An 18,702-nucleotide genomic window follows, 5' to 3' on the forward strand; every position below is an offset into this window, starting at 1 on the left:
GTTTTCACAATGTCACAAAAACAAACACATTTGCAGTGGCCTAAGACTGCTTTCTATTCTGCCTACAGGAGTTTAGCTCAATCCATTCCTACTGAGGTTATAAGGAATGTTTCAGCTTGGCCTTTTTCGTTTGAGGCATGTCATACAAAATAGCATGTTTTACTGTAGATAAAGAGAGGTTGGGAAATGGTTATGATAAAAATGAATTATGTCTGTTTGGGTACATGAACCTGCACAAATGTAATAAGTAGACATCAGGAAAAACAGAATGCAAGAAAATAGTAATATATGGGGCTTTTAGAATAACAACTAAACAGCAGCCCAAGAGAAACTTCTTGTTTTCAAAAAAAGAAGTACAAATTTTAGTGAGCTGATAGAAGAACATGTTTCGTTCCTCTTTTCTTTAGTGCAGCCATTACATGAATTTGTTCAACAAGGGCTGATTATCTGAACCGGGTATTGGATGATAACTGTAAATACTGGGCTACTTTGAAGTGAGGTTTGGAAATTGTTAAGCTGACACTCTGACAGACACAGTCACAGTCTTTTAAACTTCAGGCTATTCATCTTAAGCCTTACTATCCAGTGAAGGAAAGAAACTAATATGCAAATTATGCAGTTATGAGAGAGAAGAACTGAAATCGAAGAGATAAAGAGCTCAACAGGTTGAAGTTCATTGTAAAGTTACTGTTTTTCTGAGTAAATGAAATATAATATGAATGCAATTTTCTCAGGTGGCCTAAGACTTTGGAAGAGTACTATATGACACGTAAGCACACGGAAGCAAACAACCAGGTTTGAGGAGCAGTGGCAGATCTGAGGTGGCCCCAGGGCAGGGACGTTGTCCAGGAGGGGGACACTTTGATGAATGGCCAGTTTATGGTGCTGTCAGGCCCCATGCGTCTGTGGGGAAATCGTGGCGGTCTGGACAGCCCGCCTGATTGCTCAGCCTGTGGCCTCGCTGATGATCAATCAAACTGATTGGCTATGGCAAATATGGTTACCAATAGAAGAGTGAAAAATAGATTATAGTGCAGTGCGGGGGTTTGGCGCAAGAGGGGCTGAGGGTCAAACAAATGAAACACGAAAGAATGAAAGGGGTCAGAGTGTGCTGACAGAGGGGGGATGATCTCTGTCACACACACATACACACATTTACAAAGAAATTGCGCAGTTAGAAAAAAGAAACATAAATACACCTCCATACATAGACACCAATGACCAGTTGAGGCCTACAAGGCCTAAAAGCAGCTGTACTGATAATTTTTTATATGCTCCAGCAACGTCTTCTAGTAAGATTCTCAATAGACAAACTGCAACCTCAGAATCTGTACAGCTGTAACAGAACAGGACTTACAAAGATTTACAAAGAATTTTACTGGTAATAAAAGGAAGAAACAGTGATTAAATATGCTGTTTGAGCAGTAGCAAGTCTAAAATGTTGCAAATTTCATGATGTCATTAGACAGTTGTAACGTTTGTAATCGCTGTTCATGTCAAGTATCAAGAGAAAGTACAATACAGAAGAACTTGACAACAGGTTTAATACCACTTGAAAACATGACATCCTGATTGAAACTGAATACAACAAAACAACAAAGGCAGAAAGTCTCTGCTACCCGCTAACACCATTTGTAACCACAGTTTTTAAAATGAAAAAAAATCCACAAACAACAGCACAAAAGTGCAAAGAATAATTAAAACAGTGGAATGCATTGCTTTGGATGAAGCACTCTCTGATTTCTTTGATTTCTTGTATTTCATGGCACATGCTGTAGTCTACAGACTGTAAACAAAATTGTAAACTGTTTTAATTCATTTTTATATTTTTGGTTTTGGTGTGCCCTGAATTTTGGTTTCAGTCAAACATTTTCATTTCAGTGTGTCACTATTATATTATTCAAATTATATTAGCAATCTGGCAATCTAACAGTTCTTTTTTTTGTTATTTTTTTGAACAATAAAAATGGACTTGCCTATAACAAAGCCTGAAAAATACTTTTTTGGATTCCTGTATTGGATTTCATTAAAAAATAAAAATATTACACGGCAAAATATGTGTATGAATGGTGTTCATCAGGGTCTGTTTTACAGTTTTACTATAGGACAATTAAAATTTGTTATCACCATACAAACTGCCAATTAATAGTAATCACTGAGAAGGTACATTTGAACATGTTTTTAACTGAGTGATGGAGTTTAAACGGGTGATCAGGACAGCCCTATAATAAAAACTTATTGATTATTCAACACAGGTTTAGTTGAGGAAGTTAGTGAGGAAAAGGCCTGTTTGTAATCTGTTTGTAATTGCAGCTTATGCTTGCAAGTTTTTTTCGGGTGTGTGCGTGCCTGTACGTGTGTGATTGTGTGTGTGTGTGTATGTGTGCCTGTTTGCACCTGCTTTTTGATCAGCGCTCTTGACACAGAGGTCATCTTTAATACGCTTTGATCTGGTGTCCAGCAGAGCGTGCTCCACCAAGCACATCTTGTTGTGGAACAGCCGACATGGTGTGTGCACTATCAAATTGTCCTTTAATAGCCCTATTCTCTTCATCTCATTATCTCTCTCTCCCTCTCTCGCCTTAAGGCAAAGAGCAAGTGCCAGAGGGAGAGAAAAGGGGGGGAAAGTGCACGCAAGGGAGAGTGAGTCATTTTTTAAGGCTAACGACATCCTACTAGCACAGAAACCTACTCGTTTCCACAATCGGTCGCTGATCGAGACACCTTGTTTTATTCCAACAAAATAAAATGTTGGCCTTATCAAAACTCGGTTAAACTTAAGTAATCATACACCTGATATCATTCAACACTGCCCATAACTCTCTTGGAGGAAGTAAGATTTGAAGGCGAGAGAAAAAACAACAAATAAACAAATAAATAAATAAATGAGCAGCTCGCTCTCTCTACTCTCTCATTCTCTCTCCCATTCTCTCTCACTTTTCTCCACCTCTCTTCATTGTTCACTCTCAGTCTCTGTCTTTCTCTTTCTTTACCTTAATCTTTGTCCCTCTCTTTCACTCTTCATGTTGCTTTCTCTCCTTTGCTCTCCTTTCTCCATCTTTTTCTCCTCTCATTTCAGTCTTTTTCTTTCACTCTCTTCCTCACTCTCTCTTCCTTTCTTTCTGTCCATCACCCTCTGTCTCCCTTCTCTTTTTCCCCTCTATCTTTCACTGTCTTTTCCCTTCAGTCACTTTTTATAGTTCCTTCTTCTTCTATCTTTCACTCTCACATCATCCTGTCTCTCACAGTTCTTCTTTTTCCTCCTCTCCATCCCTAGATCCCAGATATTTCTTTTTCTCTTACCCTCCTTCTTCCTCATTTTCTCCTTTGCTCTCTCTCTCTCTTTCTGACCCTTGTTCTTGCTTTCTCTCCTTTGCTCTTTTTCTCTCACACCTTTTCTCTCGCTCTGCTCTTTCTCCTCTGCTTTCTTTATCTCTCTCTCTCTCTCTCTCTCTCTCTCTCTCAGTGAAGTTGAGGGCTGAGATGTATAATTTCTCCAAACACAAGAGATGGAATCAAAGTCAGAGCTCGTTTCTTTTTCTGCCCCTGTCCTTCACTGTCAATCACGGCTGCATGTAAGTGGAGAGCGGCTGAGGCCATGCGGCGCATCCCCTGGAGTTTTATATATTCCAGGAAAAGATGCAGGAGCTCCACATCCCTCATTAACAACGATCCACCCCGACACCCGTGGGCAGGTGCAACTGTAATTAACTATTGTTTGACTATCAAAAAAAAAAAAAAGCGAGGAAAAAATGGGCGACTGATTAAATGCACTAAATGCAGAGAAGCACTCCCCTCCTCCTTCTCCTTGCCGTAATTTCCAGTGCTTCGGCGCGCACGCTGGGACCCTTTCAACTCGGCCATGGCCTCCAACCCGAGCTAAGAGCCTGTTGCCAGCGGTAATCAAAACTCAGACCCAAGGAAAAAAAAAGAAAGTAGAAAAAAAGCTTCTGGGGTCTTCAGCTCAAGCAGAGCACCTTCCATTAGAAATGTGTTACTTTATGAAATCCGGTGGCCAGTGGAAAAAAAAACGCCTTCTTGAAGCAATTGAATGGCATCTCTTTAGTGATTAGAACTGCAATAATGGGCACCCCTGCTATTAGGGCCTAAGTCCATTTTATTGCTAATTCATTTATGTGCTGGTTTAGAAATACTTGACGCAAATCTCCTGCTAAGAAGTCGTGTTTGTCAAAGTATTGCCTTTATAGGCAAAATCTTAAATCAAATCCACAATAATGACCCAAAAAAGTAGGGAACCAGGGCTAAAGTCCCTGTTTGAGCCTGATAACTCCAAGGAAGCATTATTGTGATTGAGGATGAAAATTTACTGACTAATCATATTTCAAGCTGCAGGCCTTTTTAATTAAGCCTTTTTTTCACTTAGTTGGCTACTCATAGAACCTACAAACATTTCTTTGTAGGTGTGAGCAAATAAGAGCACACCACAGCTAAGAAAAGAGGTACAGCATCGCGAGGGCCTTGTGTGAATTTATGGAGAAATGTATATGTTACAGTGTAAGTCATACCATGTAAATCCTCAAGTGTGAAGGTTATGATGCAATAAAAATACAGATCAATAATATATGCCAAAATGCAAAAGCTATTAAATCATAACTATATATGCGCTGATGTCTGCAGAGGAGACATCTTTTAGGGTGAAGATTACTGGAGCATTTCAATCAAAATAAATTGCAGTGCTTTTGGCCATTGCGTTTTTTTGTATTGTGAACCATTGCTCATGATTCCCTGCCTAATGTTCTGCATCACATCCTGATAGCACATTTTATATGATAATGTCCTGCTTAAGTAGGACCATGCACCTTCCCTACATTACTCCAGCTTCCTAAAAAAGCTTCTCTTCTAGGAGGTGATACAATGGAGAGGCTGGTGTAATATGAGAGCACCTCACAAGCACACACTTAGAAGTCACTGACAGTAAACAAAAACATGGGGAAATAAAGATGAAGTAAAGCGTTTATTTAATAAAGTGTTAATCGGCCTAATATGCTAACAGTATGCTGCATCAGGAGATCTTTTATTTCATTCTAACCAGTTCCCAACTGGAAAGGAGATATAAAATACTGGAGCAAGAACAAATTATAGCGTTTTAAACATTTTGTTTCTAATTCCTGAACATCAATGTGAGTGATGGAAATACAAACCTGCCCATGATGCCACTGTATGCCTGTACTCTGCATAATGTCACATTTTAGAGTCTTAGCGCTTCTATTTTGCAGAATCATTACAGATGAGTCAAAGGCAGTAATTGGTGCTGTGTTAGACAGAAGTGAAGGCTCCTCTTTGCCTCTCCCTGTGGCCCCCCTGCTTTGCTTAATCATTGTTTCTCAATCAGATAATTCTTGCGCCGAATGCTCTTCCCCACCAGCGGCCGTTAATTAACACACCACCCTGTGCCGCGCGTCTCCTTAATGGCTTAATTAGGGGTGACAGGCTAACGACCCTGTTTACTCAATTGCCTTTCCTCTTTAATTATCCTAATGACTGGCAGATATTCAGATCGTCCTCTTTGGCCCATCGTATATACATTAGCATACTAAATGAGGACGTCGCTTCCATGATACTGTGCGCAATCTGAGGACAGAGAATGAAGCTATAGCAAAGGCCCTGGCTCACCCTGAGAGTCGTAATGTCATGCGTTAATCTGTAACCGATCCCGATCCTTATGTCCTGATTAACAAACGAAGAGCAACAGATCATTAGCATAAGTAAATGCGTCTGTCCTCATGGGCATGTTACATGGGCTTTAATGGGATTAATTGGATAAACATGAGCTCTTCACCCAAGCAGACTGTTCTCATAATAGGTTGGATTTCTTGAAAATCACTGGTTGGGAGAAGCATGACTTGCAATTCATGAAGTGTTAGTGGCACTGTTAGCGACAGAGGGTGTCTTTCCTTCCTTCTAAAGCGCTCTCTCCCCCTCTCTCTTGCTCTCTCCATCTCTTGCTTCCTTTGCAAGATTCTTTAGAGATTGTCCTGAGCTGCCCACCATCCCCTGCGTGCATAATTAATGATAAATCTCAAAAGCCTGAGAGCTTGATTGATGGAAGAAAAATGGATGTTCCAAGCACCTATTGTTTCAGGACCTCGGGATTAGGTGGAGTTATTTAACAGTTCATTTGAGCGGGTGAGGTCGATGTGTGCGTGCAAGAGTGTGTGTATGTGTGTGTACCGGCTCAGTGGTGCCAGGCTGGACCAGAAACCTCACAGTGGGGTAATACTCCATAATGAAGATTAAACCCTCAAAGCCTGAAATGCTGGTCGACCAGTGGAGGGGGGTGAATCCTTGTTTTATTAACTTGTCTGAATCAGGCTGTAATTTGCAAAAGCTTAGCGGGACTCAGGCTTTAGCCCTCCCAAAGGTCTTATTTACTAATTCCTTCCACACCTCTTTGTTTTTATGCATTTCCATTTTTTTTATCCTCATCCGGAACAGGGGCTCCTTTACAAAGTCTTTTGTTTAGTGACTTTTTTTTCATCCTTTCATGAAACGCTGGTCCTCACAACACATCAAGCGTATTATATAGTGAGTGAAAATTGTGAATTCATAAAAGTGGAACAAAACAGTATAGTGAACTTATGGAACAGGGTCTTTTTTAAGGCTTTTAGATACAAACATATATCAATAAAGAATAATCTGCAACATTTTCTGTAGTGTAACTAAGAGTGTTGTAACAGTTTAATTGGCTTTTACTTTTTGCACTTTACATTCTAATTTACTTTTTGCACATTCAAATGTCTGAGATCTGAGTATATCTAGTACTGTGCAAATGTCAGAGACCTCCTTTCACTTATTTGATTTCCAGCCAAAAAAGCCATTACAAGTTATTCATTTTTCAGCATCAGGAAAGCAGCAGAAAACACATGTTTAACAGAAGATGATACAGAGGCCCAAACAACTTATTACAATACCCATTTTTTCAATAGCTTAACTTCCATTCTTCTGGGAATTTTTCACAGAAATCTGCAGGGATATTTTTTCGCACCTCCAGTTTACCTCAACATCAATCTTAGAAGCTGGTAATCTTTTTTCTCTCATGATCCAAGGAATCTCAAACATATTCAGTGATTTTGCGGTCTGGGGTGCCAGTCCACCAACAGCTTCTTTGTTTGAACTGTAAATTTTCTTTTCTATTCTTTTTTTTGGGTCTATATACTTTTTATATCTAATATGTAATCTGGATGTGTCTCTTTTAGTTCATGAAGGCTTTGACTAAAAATGAAATATATGAAGGGTGTTCTCTGACTTTTGCACAGTACTGTATGCCAGCCTGAGTATGTGGATGTATGTGTGCCTGTGTGGGTGTGCAGTCTGCCCCATTTATAGCAGAGAAGCTGCAAAGTATCAGGGAGCAAGTCTTCGAGTGACCCCTGAATTATTCCAACTACTACAGAATGTATCCCATGTGTGCCACAGATGGAGGCATGTTACAACACACACACATACAAACATACACACATACACACATACACATCTGGACCCCACACGAGTATCAGATTCAAAAGGGATTTTATCTTTTCACATAAGGGTACGTGTGCGGTCTTAAAAACTCTATGCAATCCAACACACAGCACACACCAAACATAAGCAAAAAGCATAAAACAATTTGCTTATATTTACAGTTGTAAGCTACCAACCTCAATACATTTAAATACAGCAAATTTCATAATTTTGACTTAACCCTAATAGTGCTGAATTAACTTTGACAATGTTTAGTTGTGTCCAGATGGACACTGGGGGGTTGCAGAGGTTACATCTGTATAGCAACATGCATAAAAATGCTTACAAGTGATAACAGCTTCATATACATTCTTAATAAAATAAGAAGTTCTTTGAAGCACTGCCTTTTGGTTCCCTAAAGTATATTTCAATGGCTTGTTCTTTAAAGACTACTGTAAATAAGATGTGTGAGAAAGAAGAACATCTTTAATGATTAAAGAACCTGCACATAATGCAACCCTGAGTAGAAGAAGCAGAGAAACATTTCTACACTGTCAAGACAAAACCTTCTAACTCCAATATTACTTTACCAGAGAAAGAACAATTGATAATGGAACACTGTTTTATTCTAAGTTATTCTGTGTTATTTCTATTGGTAAATCCTTCATGAAAGTTTCACACAGACTTGTTATTTTCAAAAACAGACATACAAGGTCTTGTCCAGACAGCAACAATTTATTTAAGTGGTAAATGTAACAGCATTTGACGATAGCTGTCTTCTGATTCAGTTATATAGTGCAGAATTTCTTTAAGAGGTACACTGCTAGAAATAAATGTATCCTCCCTTCCGCCCGATGACTGCTAGGATAGACTCCAGCAACCCCCCCCCCGACGGAGAAGCGGCTTGGAAAATGGATGGAGGTACATGATTTATTCATCAAGGTACAAACAATGTAAATGTTCCCTCAAAGGTACAGCAGTGGTTTTAAGGTCCAATGGTGTACCTTACATGAGTTTTTCCTAGTGGAAAAGTAGATATTTGTACCTTTTCATAACCAAATGTTTTAAATCAGAAGAATGAAATAAACACAACTTGGCAAATATAATTTCAGTGGATTCTGGTACAGTTATGTTCCCTGACTAAAGGTACTGGGATGTACCCCTGAGGGTACCACCACAGTTACAAAAGGGGTACTGCCCCAGTGACAGTGTCGTACCTTTTTTTCTGAGAGTGTAGAAACAAGACATTTTTCCAACACTCTGTTCGGTTCCGCTGCACTTGTCACTTTCTCTGATTAACAGCTCTAAAGTTTTCTTAAAAACCACCTGAGGGATGATTTAAGTGCAGATATGCAGACATAAGAGTTTTGATTATTCTTCTGTAAACAAGTTTTCCTAAAGGGTCACAACCAATAGCGTCAGCCTTCTGAGTGCAACGTGAGGTCAGCCATCTTAGAAACCAGTGCTTTAGCATCTGCCACATGGTCTGCTAAGCAAACGAAGGATTTGGCTCTTTTCTGTGGGCCGCTGGTTGAGGCGACAGGCACTACAATAGGATGAGAAATGAGATGTTTGGGCACTTCAGTTCTAGCTCTTTTGAACATGGCCTTGCATGAAATCACAGGTAAGACTGTAATTGTCAAGCTTATACAGGGCAATATCAGGCACAATAACAAACAAGAAAACAAGAAAGGTGGTCAAATGAGGTCAGCACAATGGAATAAATCAAAAGAAACTTGGCAGAAAAAAAATTAATTAGAATTAGTGAAAGTTTCATTACACACTTACCACACCTAAGAATAGCATGGCAAGTTTGCTTTGAAGTTACCTGTAGTTACTGAATAATAGGCCTTAGTATGTAATAAGCCTGGTATTTTAAGGGGTTAAAGAGATCTTCCAACATTTGCCTCAACATTGATAGCAGTACTTGCACATAAAAACACAGACATTTCTTAGGCAGTTTTTTGGCTAATGCTCATTACAAAGGCTGTTGTGTTGGAATGGCATGAATTCCATGAGTGAGTTATCCTCAAATTCTTAATTTTTTAAAGTGCTGTATGCTAATTTCATCTGGGTAAAATATTCAAGGTTTGGGGGGCTGGTGAGTTAGTATGTGTGAGTTGAGATGTCAGAGAGACGGAGGAGTGGGAGGGGGTTGCGTTCACATGACCTCCGCATGGTTGGGCACGGCCTCCAGACAAGGCTGGTCAAACAGCGGCTGGCTGGCAGAGGCTCTCTCATGGGCATTCAGGCATTCAGAGCCATCAGCACCACAGGCCTGCAGGCCTCTCTCTACCTCTTCCCTCTCTCCGCTTTCTCACTTGACCTCATTATTGACCTTAAATAATGCTTCAACAAACAGCTGAAAAAGACCATAATTTTCCATAAAACCCAACAGTGGATCACTGGATCTAAGAGCAATGCTCTCCCTTTTGCTGTAAACAAACGCAGTGACCAAATCAAACGCACACAAATTCAGCCTGGCGACACAGCTGTCAGCCCTCTGATTAAGATAAAACTCAAACTCAACTCTTCACCGCAAAACAAAGGTACCCCGACCACCATTACTGAGAAAAGAAACACTTGATTTCCATGCCAACGGCAGCTCGTCCACATGAGTATGAATAGCAGGAATTCATTCATAATACAGAATTAATGAACTCCCACTTCAGTGGCTCAGTGCAAGCAGAGAGAGAGACAGACAGAGAGAGAATGAAGAAGACAACTTTCACTCCTGAAAAAAATCAGGCACTTTGTGCTTCCTTTATTCAAAAGCTGCAGTGATGGGGGGGGTGGTTGTGGCATTCAGAGAAAGATTGTGAAAGGAGAATGAAAGGAGGAAAGAGAAGGGGATGAGGAGAGTGAGAGCTGTTACCGTGTATGATAGCTAATATTTTGTCTTTTTCACCAGTCTTCCATTTCCCCTCTCGCCTTCTCCCCTCTCTCTTCTCTCGATCTTTCCTCATCTCACTCTCCCACTTGAATTCCAGTGCAGCAGAGGGGTGTGTGCATTCATAGACATGCTTCTGTCCACAACTCCATACTCAACCTCTGTCTCTTTTCTCTCTTTCTCTCTCTCACGCTGCCCTTTACTTGCACACACTGTACCCAAGATTCTAAGACTGCAAATGCTATGAAGACCAAGCATAATGACAGCATTTTGTCTAGTATGGGACAGTTCCCACAGATAAGGCAGAAAGGGATGTTTGTTTTCAGTTCTTGTCAAAAAAAGACCATCAGTAGCACAGGAGATGCCTTTGGGAATAAAAAAATGAATAAGAAATGCCCACTATCTGCCCTCAGAACTGGCCTCTACATATTTTGTAAACTCATATATAACATTTGAAGTAGTGCTGGGTGATATATTGTTTATATTGGTATGGAGTCATGCAACTACAGATGATGAATCGGTATCGATGAATATCTCTCCTGACGGATATCAGATGAAGAAAAAGAATACATCCAACCTTGTAACAAATCTATCCTCAAACAGCACATACTCACATTGTATGAAGTGGTATAGGTAGCTGTGTATTTCTTCCTGTGGTGTAGTAGAGTGGGACAGTTTGAGCATGAAAGTACTTTTAGATGCTCAAGGCTTTGGCACGTTTTGCCATAAGGTTTGCCATCATTTTAAGGTAAGAAAACAGACTGAAGCAAGCTATTCTCTAAGTCCCTGTACCCAGGAGATATGGGCTAATTAGTAATACAAGCTTATATTTTATGTGATTATTGTGATATATTTAGAAATTGTGTGATACAGAATTTTGCATTCCATGTGTGCATGTTCATGTGCTTGCACGCCATTTGCAATGTTAAACACACAAGGGTGTCTTGCTCAACAATTACATGCACCAAAACTGAGTGCTCTCCTTGAGTAAGCAGACGGTCCATGTATACACACTGCACTTCAACGAGCACCGAAGGAAAAAAAAAGGCTGTCAGTTAGGAACCATTAAAATGTAACCGAGCCAAGAGAAGAAAGAAGGGATATTATCATTAAGTCATCTCATAGTCCTACTAAAAACCACAAATATTATTCCTACAGAGCCCTCCTCCCCTCATAGTGACAGAAGCAGCCAAACGACATCAAATTGCACCATGTTTTTTTTTGACAGTCCGCTGCTAAAGTGCACGAGAAAGGCTTTTCATTTTAATTAAATAGGCATGTTCAGAACTGTGTTCCCTAGAACGAGATTCTCAGCTTACACTTAATACAAGAGGCTACTAAAACAATTGAGCACTCACCAAATTATGCTAATGTATCTGATCTGCTAAAGAGACAGTTCAGCAAAAATTCCCCAGTTCCTCCCTACTTCAAATGCAATCAATTACAAGTTCACTTCTTTAGTTTTGCACTGGAACAATAAGGCTAATGTAGCCAAATAAGTAAAGGAAACTTATGACCAATTGGCAGCTTGTATTTTGGACAATAAAAATGTATTGGCTGTTTGATTACATTTGGGCTACAGGCAACATTGCGTACATTTTTAAAATTCTTGTCTTGTGTTTTCAGACCCATTTAACGTGCTTTACAATTTCACAACTTCATATTGGTGTGGTCAGAAAAAGAAGAGAAAAACTTCAGAGCTGTGTGTGTGTGCATGTGTGTGTGTTGGGTGGTCAGGATCTTGAGCCCTCTGCATTCTTCAGTGTGAGCTGCTGCCCCAGGGGCCGTATAATTGCCCTTTGCTACAGATAGTTACCAGCCTTCCCCCTGTCTTTCTCTCTCCTCCTCTTCTTTTCCCCCTGTTTATTCTCCTCTGATTTCAGCCTCCTCTGGGTCATCATTCATCAGCGGGCCCCCCCAGCCCCTTGGGACCAGACCAGGAGGCCCCCGTTTCTATCCCCTCCATAACCGGAGGCCATTTCTGATGGCCCTGCATTATGAGAGGGCAAAACAGAGAGAGGGAGATTGGGAGAGAGAGAGAGAGAGAGAGAGAGAGAGAGAAAAACGGGGGTGGTGTTGGGGGGGTTTGCTCGGCAAGTGATTATTGTATCCAGATAATCATTTCAAACAAATTATCATAATTATCAATCAATCATCACATTTAGAGCAAGCCACCCCCGGGGCAGAGAAAGCGCTCCCCCTGACCTGTAATGCGTTTCTGGGGCATAATAAGCCATCATAAATTTGAGGGAGTTGTTGGAGATGAAAATTTTGTACAGGAGGGAAATTTCTTGGCTTGATAAAGCAAACATTAAAGACCTATTTATGCCCCCCAGCCCCCATGACCCCCTCTGCTAATATGGCTGACTCTAGTTCAATCTCTAATCTCCAACGGCACCCCTCCACCTTCTGCTCCTCTCATGTCTTACTGCATCACTTTAGATTATTCTACATTCTATATTGATAGTTTTTTTTTGTTAGTTTTGATGTCAACGAATTACAAACCATGGCCAAAATATAAAGAAATATCTTTATTTTCTGCAAAGTAATAATGCATACAACTGAAAGTTTAGAATGTACTACTAATTAAACAAATGTAAGAATGGGAGTTTCAAGGCATATATTATATGGACGATCTAGCAGGGTTAACAGTATTTTTTTGTGTACTGGCCATTTCTGAGACATCTTCTTACGGCAGCAACAACTGGGAAAACAAAGTGTTCAAACAATGACCTGGGAGTATAGAAATGGACCTACCGACAAGACATTTTGACATAAAAGACAATTTCATTCATCAGTTGTGCAATTTAAGTGACATCAACAATGTTTTATGCTCAACATTTAATGATAGTCTTTGGTAAACACAAACATTACAAGATAAGATAGGTGCAGCCATTTTTCATGCCTGAAGAAAAAGGACCGTGGCATGGAGGGCCAGACAAAAAAAAAAAACACTAATGCAATCTCAGAGAGCACGTCAAAAGAGTCATTAATCTCTTTCCCATTAAAGCATCACAGCACTGGTTTAGCCTCCCCACATTTACAAAGCAGCACGAATAGAGAAAACGTTTTAATTTTCTGTCGGGGTCCAGACACGGGACAACGCTGGAGGGGATCTGCCCGGGAGCTCTCTTTAGATCCGTTCTAAATGCAATTACAACACATTGATTTTCTATAATGAATTTATGCCTCTGAGTGCTATCACTGCCAGATCAGTGTGAGCTTATGTTTGTTAGACACGCACACATACTTAGATACAGATGCACATACACACACTTCAAAGTGTCTGCGGTTCAATTGACAGAAATATCTGTGTGAATACCCGAATGATAAGGCGGACTGATGGCAGCCATGACCGATCCTATCTCCAGCCGCCACTGATAGGCATCTCCAGCATCTAGAGCGAGTGTTTGTGTTGGTAAAGGAGGATAAATAAATGAAAGAAGAACTGAGCCTCTTGCGCCCCTCATCCCTCTCACCTTCCCTCTTTCCCTCTATCTATCCCATCCTGCAGGATTGGGGCTAAGCAGGCTTTTCAGCCTGGAAAATAAAAGCCGCTTCTTTTGGGTTGTTGTCTTTAGGAAGGCTGTCTGAGACAGGAGAAAATCGCTGAGGGAGAGGCCGATGATGTTATAGATTAAGTGGTGCTGATGTTTTCATTGCAGAAGATTCAGGGCTTGAAGCACACACACAAAGAGACATACACATGCATGGGTTTGACCAAATAATATCCATTCAAGTCATTCTATAATATCTACATAATTTCCCTGTATAAAGAATAGTATGAAGGTGGCAGGAGTGTACATAATAAGATCCAACCACAGAGCACCAACACAAAAAACAAGAACAATATTGTTTGAAAAATCATTCATTTTGACAAATACAGATTTTTTTTTATGGCCACTTTGGCCAATTTTTGGCAGATTTTTATTGCTTTTTGCTTAACCTGAAGCTCACTAGAACGTTTCCAGTGTTTTTGATTAGTCAAATTCACAATATAAATAACATTATTTGATCTTTAATGAGCCAAACTATTTCAAATTCACGAATGAAAAATCAGTTGCCTCTTTAACTAACATGAATCAAATAAAGTGCTACATCGAAAGTAAGACACAACTAGCACAAGTTACAGTATGCATAATGCACTTACCTACCTTACACTGTTTTTTCTAATACAATGTACAACTACAACACAGACTGGCTAAAATCATAATAACAAACAACAATGCAACTGCAACAAAATCTTCCCATTCCAATTTTGACTGATTTTAACTGTGATCACTTCATAATGAAAGCAAGTTATAATTTTATACGAATTATGTCTTATTTGCAGCTCATTGAAACAAGGCAGAGGAAATCTGTTAAAAGATTGGACTGACGCAAATAAAAAAAATACTGGAAGTACAGATTCAAACCTGCTGGTACAGAATGTAAATCGATAATATTTTATGTAACTTCTTTACCATCATTTACTATTATTTATTTAGTATATTTACTTAATGCACATCGAATGCTTACAGTAAGAAAGGTAACGTCCACAGGGTAGCCAGGGTGAGATCTGATGCGGTCATTATGTAAAGGCACATGCTTCAGTGGACTCGTGCTGCTTCTCCAAGCAGGTGTCTTGCCATTGTTCTTTCATGCTCCGTTGGTTTTACACTTGAACTCTTTTCTCTCTCCTCCTTGACCTTCTTGCACTGGTTATAAAAGCGACGTAGCTGCCCACCCCTTCAATAAGTTTATCACCTCTTAAAATTTAACCCGAGCTTTCAGTGGAATGTATCATGGAAGGGAGATTCTTTGTTATCTACACTCTTGAGTCACCCATGTTCAATTAGCACCTATAGCATTTGTTGAACCCACAGTATGGGACTTAATTCAAGACTGTATGTGGCTGTTCAATCATCTGAAAGGTTCTTCATAGTTCTGGTACTGATTTTCATTCTAAGCATTACTGTCCTAACGTGATGAAAAATGCACTACATATGAAAACATGCTTATTCAAATGTTAGAGATTCATTCAGCAACCTTTAAAATAATGTGCTCTGACTTTTTAGCGCTTTGAGAGAACTAAAACAAAATAATTTTTAAAGTAAGGATCTGTGCTATTATCTGGCTGCAAGTTGGCTGTGTGGGTTTTTTTGTTGGTGTGATTGAGGTGGGGGATCATTCGCTCTGTGTATGAGGTATTATACGGAGAATCCCATCATAACATATAAACATACTGCATCCTCTGTGCAGTTTTCAGTATTTTTTTCATTTTGCTTGAAATACGGTGAAAATCACTACTAGTTTTGAAAGTAGGTCTCCTGATGGTTTAAACACATGCACATTTAATGGCAGATGTGGACTTAGTCTTACCTTTTTGATGCAACTGTCCTGAGATGACGCTTCATGATCATTCAGCATTTGCTGTGAAAAAAAGGAAAGAAAGATTAAAATATACCGAGATCCGCAGTTTCACTGCATATTCTACACAAGAATGAGCAGAAAACCCAAGAGGATAAAGGTATTCATCAATTCATATGAATTTATGAAGTACATTAGATCAGTTGAAATGAAGATAATCAGGCAAGATATGTTTGGTGTCCCAAGTTTGCTTCTTTAGGTCAAAAGTACATTGCATAGCTCAAATACTTGAAGCAGCCACCTTGAATTTTGAATGTGCTTAATTTGTGCATTTTTTCATTACCAATTTGTTGTACTGTGTCAGAAACCATTTAAACAAGTATTTGTTTAGAGATCACTTAACAAACCTGCAGTAGTTTGAAGTAAACTGTGTTAAAACAAATAAAACGCTGTAAATCTCCCTTTTGTGCAACTACAACAACAATCAAATTCTAAATGGATTAGCATGTGGAACTGGGGCTTCCTTGGTGCTACTCTGTTTTCTATCACAATATAAAAGAAGCATACTGCCTTCATTGCTGGAGGCATACTTTTTTTTTTTTTTTAACCAAATGCACAAGTTTATACAGAGTGCGATTTTTCCAGTGTGTTTTTTGCTCAATTTGCTACATAAGTTAATTTTCAAGGAAAATAAAAGCAACAACAGCTTTGAGAGGTCATGTTATCAGAGAAAATCTTAGAAGCCTCTTTTTTGTGTTGATCTGGGAGTAATCAAACCACAAAAATAATGGTTTTATATCTTATGAAACTACCATTTAGTCTCTGCTAAAATAATCGAAATCCATTCAAAAACAGTGAAAACCTGTCACCATGGTAGCTGGGTTTAGATTTTAAGTGGGCCTGAAACCTGACAACCACAGAGCATAGTGTAGCAACTGAGTGATGGCACAGGAGTCCATCGTTTGACCTATGGACACCCCCGAACACTTTCCTGTCTGGCCCACAGAGCCTAAAGACCCCTCTTTGTATGATGAAATGAAAGACTCATAGATTTGACATTAACTCACGGGAGCAGGAAATTTTGGTGAGCGCAGACAGTCGGAGGAGAAGATGTGGAATTAAGGGCCTTGGGGAGTATTTATCTAGCGAGGGGCCGGGTGAGAATGTAGCCAGTGTCTTCCTGGGATCAGATGAGAGGCCAGCCTGTTTTCAGGTTTCGGAGATAATGGCAGCTCGTGTGAGCGCAGCACTCTTTCTGTGTCGTTCATTCATTCGTGGCAGGGGAGGAGAGGAAGAGGGTTGCGCTTTGGGATTACTGAACTGTGTTACAGGGGTACACACTGATCCCCTTAGCCCAAACCCACCTCCTTTTCCTGTCTCATCTTCTGAATGGAAGACGTGTTAGGGTGGACAAAGGTCATTGATGTCGTCCCTTACTGAACTTGACTTGGTAAAATTCTCTGTACTCAACATTAATAAAGATGAAAAAAAGCTCAAAGATGATGCTGAACTGAGAACAAAAATCTGTCAACAATTAACCCTTAGAAAGAGCAGTTATCACATTTACTACTACTACTGGCCACAAATGGAAAGGTGAACACACAACCCACTTGCCTAATGAAAGAAGATCTTAAAATTAGGTAAAAAAGCCATCTAAACTTAGGGAAAGAGTAAAAAAACAAAAACAAAAAACAACCACCTATGTGTGTGAATGCCTGCTTTTAAAGGTCTCCCAGCACCTCCTTTATCAGAGTTTGATTGGCAGCTGTGTGCGCTGCCCAAACGCTGTGGTTCCCTAAATTAGGCCGTCAATGTATCCAAGCCGACCGAGTGGAAGCAATTACATCACAAATACTGAAACAAGTCTACTTAAACTACTTACATACATAATTCAATCCTGTAGCCATGTCAGGGCCGTACAAATCCAAAACAACGTTATGGTGCCGGCACATTCAAATGACACATTTTAAACAAGCATGGCGCAGAATCCCAACCGAATAACTGCAGCTGCATTTTTTTTCATTTCTTTCATTTTCTACACCACACCATATGTAAGCTATTCTCCTAGCGCACACTGGCTGCCCGACACTGTGCACACACATACACACACAGACGCACACTTAGTGCATGTTTATAAATGTGTGTAGTATAATTACGCTGCAGTCTGCTGCTAGTACTGCCAGATCCCAGCTCTCTCTGTACCACAGAGAGAGAGAGAGCAAGAGAGAGAGAAAGAAAAAGAGAGAGAGAGTATGGGCAGCTGCAACAGTTTACAAACTTTGTTTAGACGACAAACGCCCCCAAAGTTTCTCAGGTAGGGCCCCTCTCTCTATTGCAGGCCATGCATAAATGTGTATATCGAACTATGTAAGGGCTACCAGAAATTCCATCAGACATGTGAAAACATAAAATGCCTCACTGATGCCTTAATGTCTTTCAGACTGGAATTATGTGGTGTCTTCCACTTCCCACATCTGACACCATTCCTAGTCAAACTGGCTTTTGGATTTGAGTTTGCTCTAGTATTTAATTAGGGGTCAATTCTGATTAGTTTCCTTATAAGAAGAAACAGGATCTCAAAAATGGAGTGAAAATAACACCCACACTAAAGTAAACTTGAGTGAATTAGTGATGAATTGAATTACAAACCTCAATTCCAAAAATGTTGGGGCAGCCCGTGAAACACAAATATAAACAGAAAGCAGTGAAATTTGACTTGTTTTTATTTAACTCTTTAAAATTACAGTCTTATTTCATACTAAGACTTATTATTCAGTATAGGGACTGGCATATGGGTTAAGCTATTTTTAGATTATGGAATTGCGTAATGAAACGGGCCTGCCTGGCCATTTAAAAGAAGATATTTAATGTTTTTCCTTATCAGCTTTATTGCTTTTTTGTAAATATACACTCAGTCTGAAATTGATGCCTGCAACACATATCTAAAAGGTTAGGACAGAGGTCATTTAAGACTAGAAATATTGTGTTTCAAAACACATTTT

The 18,702-nt window shown here is 39.7% G+C and overlaps 1 protein-coding gene across 7 annotated transcripts in view; it reads right to left on the minus strand.

Annotated features, from left to right (window-relative positions):
* prdm16 (PR domain containing 16) overlaps positions 1-18,702 on the minus strand; it is a 234,939-nt gene that overhangs the window by 100,669 nt on the left and 115,568 nt on the right. For all 7 annotated transcript variants that reach the window (XM_037536151.1, XM_037536155.1, XM_017705810.2 and 4 more), the window contains exon 3: positions 15,713-15,763. In XM_037536151.1, the coding sequence (XP_037392048.1) occupies positions 15,713-15,763 (51 nt within the window). The remainder of the gene's footprint in view (positions 1-15,712; positions 15,764-18,702) is intronic.

This window comes from Pygocentrus nattereri, chromosome 29, assembly GCF_015220715.1.
Source record: "Pygocentrus nattereri isolate fPygNat1 chromosome 29, fPygNat1.pri, whole genome shotgun sequence".
NCBI classification, from domain to species: Eukaryota; Metazoa; Chordata; class Actinopteri; order Characiformes; family Serrasalmidae; genus Pygocentrus; species Pygocentrus nattereri.